Source organism: Linderina pennispora (assembly GCF_002104995.1).
Source record: "Linderina pennispora strain ATCC 12442 chromosome Unknown DL89scaffold_55, whole genome shotgun sequence".
Lineage (NCBI taxonomy): Eukaryota > Fungi > Kickxellomycota > Kickxellomycetes > Kickxellales > Kickxellaceae > Linderina > Linderina pennispora.
The window spans coordinates 20,989-30,578 of NW_024468303.1; the positions used below are offsets into that span (position 1 = coordinate 20,989).

The following is a 9,590-nucleotide window of genomic DNA, read 5'->3' on the forward strand; positions in this document are numbered from 1 at the left end:
CATATATATCAATAAGCACCAACAATAGTTCTAAATCACTTTGAGATTTTGTGGTTTTGTATTCCTGGAGCACATTTATAAATCGAATTATATAATCCCATGTGCATGTTTTCGGCACAAGCACGCAAGGGCAGCCGTGGTATTTCCATTGTGATGGTGATGGTGCAATGTGCATTTATTGCTTGGATCCATAGTATTCAGTAATTACAATTAGATTTATTGATTAATATTTCGTCGATGGAGTTTTTTTTGCTGATCTGTCTGTCTTGCTGTTAACTGACACTTCCCTTTTCCTCTTAGCAGCCTCAGCATCGATTTCTTGAGTTTTCACGTATACAAACGCGCCTGGAGAAAAATGTCCAATTCAGACGAGAGAATGGAGGTGGCATCGACAAAGCCGGCCAAACGCAAAACGGCGGCTGAGATCAGACATATCCATAAGGAGCAGCAGCGGATTGCTCGTGAGGGTTCAGCCGAGACGCGGGAAGGGGCACACGCATATCTCCAGCAATGGGAGGAGGAGCGCGATGCATGGAAGTTCAATAAGGCGAAGCAAAATTGGATTATTCGGCATCTGTACGTCGCAACGCAGATACCCGAGCCCCAGTTTGCCATAGCCTTAAAGTACTTTTCGGTGCTGACTGGAAAGCTGCGCGACAGCTTACTAAAGGAGGCGAGGCTGGTGCGCGACCCAGTCACAGCCGATTCGCCGGAGCTACAGCAGCTGAGATCGAAGGCTCTCGGTGTGCTGCCGTCGCATGTTACCAAGGCACAGGCAAACTCAATCAAGAAGGCGAGGCGCGAGGCACGAATCGCCAAGGCATTGAATGAGAGCGAGAGCGGGGCAACAGCGAAGGAAGAAGAGGAGTCGGATGGTGATAAAGAGGAGTCGGCAGTGGCTGTTTCCGAGACCGTAATCAAGCGGGCTGAGCGCATGATCGAGGTGTTAACCAGCCCGCCGGAGAATACTAACGATGAGGGCAAGAACAAGAAGGACAAGAAGGACAAGAAACGCAAGCACAAGGATGAAGATGGCTGCGCAGACGGCGACTCTGAGAGAAAAAAGTCAAAAAAGTCCAAGAAGGAATCAAAATAGCTAACATTTTATTCCGTCAACTAGACGTGTTGCAGCAAACATATCTAATGAAGCCTAGCGCACATAGAGATCGCGGTCCTTCATCATCCAGACGATGGAGGTCAGTGCAACGCAGAATGTGCTGATGACAGGGCCAGGGAACCGGACAGACTTGTAGACGACGGTCTCGGAAACAAAGTGCGTGCAGGCAATGACATACGACCAAAAGGTGATGTCGTAGACCATAGCATTGTTCATGTTGTAGGCGCACTGGTACCGAAGGATTGCCGACAGGGCAGTCCATGCAGCAAAGACATGCGATGTCAGCTGCGTTACCTGCTCGGGCTGGCGCGAGTAGATGCGGCGGGTGAGGCCGAGCGGGGAGAGAATGCACTGGGCAGTATTGAACACCGAGAACACTGCTGAGAGCAAAATGAACTTTGGGAGACCGCCAACAGGGAGCGCAAACATTGTCGTTGTTTGGAGGTACAAGTTGTAAGGCGTTGGGAGAGAGAGCGAAAGAATGACTGAGGCGCTTGGTCTGTCAAGGGTCTGGAAAATCGGCTGTATGCAAGCGACACAGTCAAGTGGTTATGGACGATCAAGAAAGGAAGGAGCAGCAAACAAAGCTTGGCTTCTTGGCGCATTTTTCTCCTTTACTTCTTCCTCATTTGCGGCTCATTCCCATCACCCTTCTCCTTTAATCACTTCCTGCATTCGAGCTTTCCAGCCGCAACGACATAGCGAGAGAAGCAATACGACCATGGGCTTTGTTGAAGAACTCAAGACCGGAAACTTTAGTCTCTATGGGCAATGGCAAGTGCTAAGCAGGCGGCCAGAGAGGAGCATGGAAGGAGGAGTGCGAACCAAACACAGGGAACTGGAACACTCGTATACTAATGCGATAATTTCTCCTGTGTAGGATGGCGCTATTGTCTGGAGTGCGTAAGTTGTTGCCGTACATACCCGGCACATTGTGTTTTGCAAGAGGTTTGCACTGGCACTTTCTGAACGTGGTAACTAACCGCTAGGAGGTGTATGTCGTTTGCTGTAGTTCTTATTGTCCTCGGTGGGGTGACGTTCTTGTTCCACATTGTGTACTCGATTCTGGCGATCGTGTTTGGCGCCATCTGCATCCTGATCGAGATTCCGTTCTTAATGAAGCTGTGTCCGACGGGGCCGGCGTTCGACAGGGCGTTCGGCGGGCTCAAGAACCATTGGTGGCGGTTTGTTGCATACTTGGTGTAAGTAGTTCTGCGCATAACGCAGGGGGTTCGCCGTATGGTCTGTCGCTGACGCTGCTGGCTTTGTAGGTTTGCGATTGTGATGTGGTCGTCACTAGCCAAGGGCGGGGGCGTTCTGGCAATTGGGGCGGTGACGATTACGTTGGCGGCGGCGTGCTACTTTGTCGCCGCAGTGAAGAAGCAGGCCAAGGTCACATCGGCGATGTTTGGCGGCGGCAACGAGAGCCATCACGGCTTTGACACCACAAACGCGCTTCCGATCTAGGAATGCAGGCTAGGGGCAGGCAGGACTACCGCTGCTAGCCATGTGGGCCAGTGTTTGGTTTGCACGTGATCGGGCGGACGTAATCAGGGGCATGGGAGCGTGGTCGCTGCTTCCTGTCTCTCACCTCTTTCTTCTTTTAAGCTATACTTATCTTGTTCAAGCCTTCTCTATCGATTACACCTATGAAACTTTATTCTTCCGGCCTTTTGGCGCTGGTGGCAGCCATGGCCTCGCTTGCCGAGGCATCACCAGCTCAGCATGTCTTTCAGCCGCACCTGGGCGGTCTGACCAGCCACGTGCCCAGCCGCCTGATGGCTTCGGCCCGCGAGCCGACTGCCAGCCTCCTGAGCGACGCCAAGTGGTCCAAGGTCGAGACCATGGCAGCCCTGCCTAACTACCAGCTGCGCATCAAGCAGCCCCATCTGTGTGCAGCCAACACAACGCAGTACAGCGGCTATCTCGACACCGACGACGACAAGCACTTTTTCTTCTGGTTCTTTGAGGCGCGCAATGCACCGCGTGACGACGCACCAGTGATTCTGTGGATGAACGGCGGTCCTGGCTGCAGCTCGTTCACTGGACTTCTAATGGAGCTCGGCCCGTGCCGCGTGGACAAGGGCGGCAAGTCGGCATCCGACCATGTGTATGGATGGAACGACAAGGCCCACGTGATTTTCATCGACCAGCCGCTCAATGTCGGGTACTCGTACGGCAAGGACGTCTTCAACTCGATTGCCGCTGGCAAGGACGTGTACAACTTCTTGCAGCTGTTTTACCACTCGTTCCCCGAGTACGCCAGCAGCGAGCTGCATGTGTTTGGCGAGTCATATGGTGGCCATTATGTGCCAGCGACTGCCAAGGCTATCCATGAGGCCAATCTGGAGTTCACCTCGAAGCAGGCGCTCGGTGCACTGAGTGTTGCCGAGAAGGAGAAGCGTGTCCTGCCGCTGACATCTATTGGTGTCGGCAATGGCCTGACGGACCCGCTGACGCAGTACCGGTACTACGGAAAGATGGCCTGCAACTCGACATACCCGCCTGTTCTCCGGCAGGACCAGTGTGAATCTATGGACAGCAAATACCCGACATGCGCACGGCTCATCGAGGCTTGCTACAAGTGGCAGAACTCGTTGGCGTGTTACCCGGCCGAAATGTACTGCAACAGTATGATGGTCGCGTACCAGCAGTCAGGCGCCAACCCCTACGACGTGCGGATTCCGTGCGAGGGCGGCAACCTCTGCTATCCTATCATGTCCGACATTGACGCGTTCCTGAACGACCCGGCGGTGCAGCAGGAGCTGGGGTCTGATGTCTCCAAGTTCGAGTCGTGCAGCCAAAAGGTTTACAGCGGGTTCATTCTCAACGGCGACTGGATGAAGCCGTACCACCGCGAGGTCCCACCGCTGCTGGAGGCTGGAATCCGTGTTTTGATATATGCTGGTGATGCAGACTGGATATGCAACTGGTACGGCAACAAGGCGTGGTCCGAGGCGCTGGAGTGGTCCGGCAAGAGCGGGTTCCAGGGTGAGAAGGACAATGATTGGGTCGTGGACGGCAAGGCTGCTGGCGAAGCACGCACACACAAAAACTTTTCGTTCCTGCGTGTCTTTGGTGCCGGGCACATGGTGCCCTACGACCAGCCCGAGAACTCGCTGGACATGATTAACCGGTGGATCGCGAACAAGCCCTTCTACTAGCAATTTTTGCAGCTCCAAACGACATTCGCGGGCTTGTTTGCTAACCCATGGCACTAGCCAAAGTGCAACTGTCCCCGTGAGCAACTGCAATCGCTTATCTGGCAGCTGAGCGGTGAGCGTGACAAATACATAGTTCCATACTAGAAATACTCTGCTCGCGATGCGAGCTCGGCTGCTAGTCAGCATGGGTTGACACGTCGATAAGGGCATCACGGCGAACCGGTCATTTGAACGTGTCAGATGGTTGTTGGTGCAATGTCGATCATGGACATCTCCCATCTTGATGGCCTGCTCTGCGTAGGCGCTTCAGCGCTGGCTCGCTGCTGCTGGCAACAGAATCGCCTGCTGCTGCACGCCTCTTGCGCGACCTCTTTGTTGCAGGGGTGGTGCCAGAAGTATCGGCAGCAATGGCCGTAAAGCGACGGAACCGTTCAGGAATACTGCCTGAATCACAGAGTGACTGGAAAATGAGTCTGAAGTTTAGAACTGCTGCGAGATCGCGGTTCAAGAGCCGAGACGAATAGGCTCGCCTGTATTGTGCCATGGCCCGCTTACATGACTCGCTTGTACAGCGGAGAAGGCCATGGCACTTCACAGTTGGGTTCTTCGATCTCTGGTAGGGCCGCGGATTGGGAACATGCCGGAATGTCTGCAGTGACTTATCGCAGCAGAACGGGCACACCGATGATGTCCGGAATTCGTCGATCAGATAGACTTCAAAGCCATGGTGCTTGAACTTGTCGCGCCATCCCTTGCCACGAATCGGCGCATGGTGCCGGGCCATCGGCGCACTCCAATTGCCCATGATCAGCACTGGATCTGGACCGAACTTGCTCCGGAGTTTCGCGGCAAGCCTGTGGTCTGCACGGGCCTGGTTCATGAATGAATCAAGGCGCAGCTTGCGGTGAAGCGGGTACACCTTGGGACTGGTCCCGACACCCGGATGGGCCTTCCAGCGCCTCTGATGCTGCTTGTTTGACTTAGTGGGCTGCTGCTCTAGTAGCCTTCGCGCTGTCATCGTGTTGGCATAAAATGGTGCTAGGACACACCGCACAGATGCACGGGCAGCAACATAGGCACGGAATTTTGCTGGGCTAAGGGTCCGGCAGCAGTGCTTGGAAAGCTCTGCCTCTGCTCTGCGGACAGCATCTTCTGGGACTTGATCCTTTGTAGCCTGACGAATCCTGTCATAGTGGCGCAACTTGAGCTCCTTGTTGCGCTGCTGCCGTGTGTAGCGGTAGAGCATTTTTTCACCCTCCTTCCCATTGCTGCTATTTTCGTGCATCATGTATAGCAAATCGCCCCGACCTGGATCGATGAATACACAGCGGCCTTTCAGATTCTGCAGCTCTGGCTGTGGGATCTGGTGGATATAGCGACAGTCAGCTATAGTACTGCCTCCCACAGCATCACCTCCTGCAACATCGCCTGTAGCATCGCCTCCCACAGCATCGCCTGTAGCATCGCCTCCTGTAGCATCGCCTCCCACAGCATCGCCTGTAGCATTGCCTCCCGCAGCATTGCCTCCTGCAGCACCAGCCTTAGGTACCTTGTCTTGTAACAAAATGCATATCGTTACACCATCTGTTGTCGCCATTCCGTGGAATTTTCTATCACCATGCGCCTTAAATGGCTTCGATGTTAGATCTGCGACCCGGCCCCACACATCCCACACAGGTTGTGTGATCCCTTGGACCGGGTCGTGTGCACAGACTGGGGGTGCTGGTGCATATGCATTGTTAAGTGCTGCAACAGTGTCTGCTGCTGCCGCCGATGCACCAGCAAGTGAATCAGCCGCTACTGCTGCAGTTGCTGCAGTGGCCTCTGTTGCATCCGATGGCATCTTCGCTGCTTTGCGTGCAGCCTTCTTGGCCAATTTTTCGCTTTTTTCTGCTGCTTTCCTTGCCTCTGTTGCTGCCCTCTTTGCTGCGTTGATCTTGGTAACCTCCTCACGTGTTTTCGAAACAAACACCTGCTTGATTATTTGCTTGTCTAAGCGCACATGGCCTGGGATCCATGATGTCCGCAGAGGCAAGCATTGAGGGGGAGACTTGCCAAGCTGCTCATTCTCGATAAGCTGGCATAGGCGAATGTATGCACGCAGATGCTGAAGTGGATTTACCTTGGCATCATAGTATCGGCTGTCTTTGGCGAATCTGTACTTGGCACCATAGGCATTAAGGACTGGTGCCAGCTTGTTGTAGATTGCAAGCATCGGTGGGGTGAGCACACTGAGATCAGGGTGTCTAGAGGCAACTGCCTGGCGGAGCTTCTGTGTGGGTGTATAGATACACACTTGACATGCATTATTGAACTCAGCCTTGGACACATTGCCCATTGTACTGTGCAGTGTGTTTTTGCGGCTGCGAATATCAATCAATTTGGCCAGAATCCGCTGTAGGCAACTGCCATAGTGCAACACAATGTTGTTCTTGTATGCTGTCATCAGCTCGGTATCCACGTATGTCGCTACCTGATTCATTTCACGTACGCCATGTAGCTCGATATCGCCATTATGTAATAGATAATCATAAATATGATATCTAACTACATCACCGAAATCTGCGCTCGACAGTTCTGACCTGTCCTTCCGGTTGACAAAATCCTCGGCAGATATGACAGTCTTCGCCTTCAGGTTGCGATAAATAAATAAATAAATGGAACGAAACAACCCCTTTTTCACAAATATTGCAGGGTCAAAGGCATCATCGTCAGCTAGTTGATGGAGTAATATCCATCGTGCAAGCATGTATGTATGCTCTTTGATGATATTGACGCTGTGTACAAATTGCTCTAGGCGGGGCAACATAGAATCACGGAAGCCAATACCACCAAGTGATGTCTTTATGACAGTAGTGCTGCGGGTAATATCCATTTGAGAAGTTCAATAGGCAAGTAAGAAGAGAAATGATGCTGTTCAGTTTTGCTGTATTGCGTGTGCATAGCATTAAGAACTTTTTATTAAAGATTTTCTGGCTTGCATGGTTCTTGGGGCCCTTAGCACTGATATAGTCTCTTGAATCAGTCTATACATACTGGGTCCGTTGTGACCCAAATACTACCGCTTACGCATGTTCATAAGACAAATTAATTTATAAAATAAACCCACAAATATTGCATAACCACCAGAAGAGCTATATGGTCTTATTCAATAGGTGCTCATAAATAAATATCATAAGAGTGTTGCGCAGCCGGTGATGACCACCATGATGATGGCATGGAAGTTATCAGGCCGACCGACAATGAGAGCAGCTCTTGCGCTGAACCAATGGAGATATATAGTGGAGACCTGTGACCACTACAATAACAACTTGTCACCCTGGTTTCACCGATGAGATCAGATGCCACACAAGATCAAAAGGAGTTTACAGAGCAAGTCACTCAAACCCGTGTTGAAGCTTAAGAGTTTTTTTTTAACCAATTAAATAATTTCTAGCGGACGGTCGGACACTTTTTGGACTATAAAATCTTATATATAGGTAAAGAAGATGCTCACGGTACCAACAGTGACGTGTTTGGTCTCCCCCTTTTCACCTTTCCCAAATTGCACCATTTAGAATGATTGATCCTGGCCCAGTGTACCGACAATGTGCGTGGCACGAGGGGATAGTGGCGACATGTTTACTGGATGATGATCAGCCTGTTATATAGCGGCGAGTGAGGGATGAGTGCCGGTATATGGCATGCACGATGTAGTCTCACGAGGGTATGCATGTCTCATTTCCTTTCTTGCAGCAAATGTGCCGGAAAATGATCAGCGCTTTCTCAATCCTAGAAAAGCATCGCTGGCAATCTCTTTGACGGGCTATCACGCTGATGTGCGGTAAATGACTCCAAATCCGAGCGAGTTGGGGCTGTGCCATCCAGACCTGGCTGTGAAGGATAAAAGCAGCAGTCTCTGGACCGCTATCGCATTAGCCGATGCCCTTCAATATAATCTGCCCGTTGTCTTGTTTATCAATTGGAATCGTATTGTTCCTCCTGTACGTGGTCCCCGCACACCAACCACCGGTCTCGTTCAAGACTCAGCACCTTTTTACATTTCTTTGCAGCGTCGGCTATTTCGGACTGCTTTCTTCCCTGCTCACCCTTATAATGAAACTACTCTTCGTCTTACCGCTGATCCTTGTGTCTTCTGTGTTTTCGCTCAAGTGCCACAGTCAGCAAACGTGTGCGGGGCATGCCGCTCTGTGTGCCAAGCCGTACAACAAGGTGTCCTTTGCCACCACGCACAATGCATACTCATATGCACCACCGGCCGGCAGCCCAGCGCTAAACCAAGAGCGCACAATCCAGCAGCAGCTCGACGACGGCATCCGCGCCTTCATGCTCGACACGCACAAGCCCTTGGAAATCACAGGAGTGTGGAACAAGATCGTGGCGTGGTTCCAAACCACCTTCCACCGCACAAACACCGCCGATGCGCCCGAAATCAAAGGCGTGCATCTCTGCCATCAGTCATGCGCGCTTGTGGATAGGGGCACATTGTACGACACACTGAAGGTGTTCAGGCAGTTCCTCAATGAGAATCCAGGCGAAATTGTGACGTTTATTATCGAGAATTTTGATGCATTCGAGGCAAGCCAGCTCAGCCCCAGCTTCAAGCTCGCCGACCTCGAGCGCTCGGCATTCGCGCCCACATGGGAGCACTCCACAAGCAACCAAAACTACACGTGGCCGACACTCGGGGAGATGGTCGACAGAGACCAGCGCCTGGTTGTGTTCGTCGACAGCCATACTGACACCGCAAAGGTGCCCTATCTGCTTGCTGAATGGGACTACGTGATCGAAACACCATACGCCAACATCCACCCAGTCAGCGAGTTCCCGTGTACGCAGGACCGGCCACGCGACCATGTCCCACGCGACCTGCTTGTGGCCAACCACTTCACATATAATCGCATCACCATTGGTGATAGCAATATCGATGTGCCACTGACGGCGAAACAGCTGCAAAAGTACGGGTACAATAGCAAGGAGCAGCTGCAGACTCATCTCGATACATGCACAAAGGTTTGGGGCGCCGAGCGGGTGCCAAACTTTATTACTCTGGACTACTACGACGTCAGCGGCTCAACGCTGCTTGACACAGTGAACAGGGTTAATGGTGTTAGTTCATAGGCTTAATATTTCAACAAGTATGATGTTAGACCGCCACAAAGATGATGCGAGCACTGGCACCGTCGATGATGCACCCGTTGTTAGCTGGCACGTACTGGTGTGTGACCAGCTTGATGGCCTCCTGCGACACAATTCCACCAGCAAGCGACGCGATGTTGTGGAGTTCGGCATGGCCTGAGCGTGCCAGT

At 52.1% G+C, this 9,590-nt stretch overlaps 2 protein-coding genes across 2 annotated transcripts; both read left to right on the forward strand.

The window, feature by feature from the left end:
- Positions 1-1,489: 1,489 nt before the first annotated feature.
- Positions 1,490-2,199, forward strand: DL89DRAFT_146266 (uncharacterized protein). Its single transcript, XM_040883496.1, has one exon. It carries the CDS (start codon positions 1,599-1,601, stop codon positions 1,995-1,997), a length of 399 nt encoding a protein of 132 aa, XP_040739422.1. The 5' UTR covers positions 1,490-1,598; the 3' UTR covers positions 1,998-2,199.
- Positions 1,775-2,584, forward strand: DL89DRAFT_326177 (uncharacterized protein; the record flags this gene model as incomplete). Its single annotated transcript, XM_040891537.1, has 3 exons — positions 1,775-2,020; positions 2,130-2,319; positions 2,389-2,584. The coding sequence occupies exons 1-3, from the start codon at positions 1,999-2,001 to the stop codon at positions 2,582-2,584; spliced, it is 408 nt and encodes a 135-aa protein (XP_040739423.1). The 5' UTR covers positions 1,775-1,998.
- Positions 2,585-9,590: the final 7,006 nt, after the last annotated feature.

Excerpts from the sequence above, each read along its gene's own strand:
- DL89DRAFT_146266 (XM_040883496.1), top strand. The coding sequence starts at position 1,599 with ATGACTGAGGCGCTTGGTCTGTCAAGGGTCTGGAAAATCGGCTGTATG.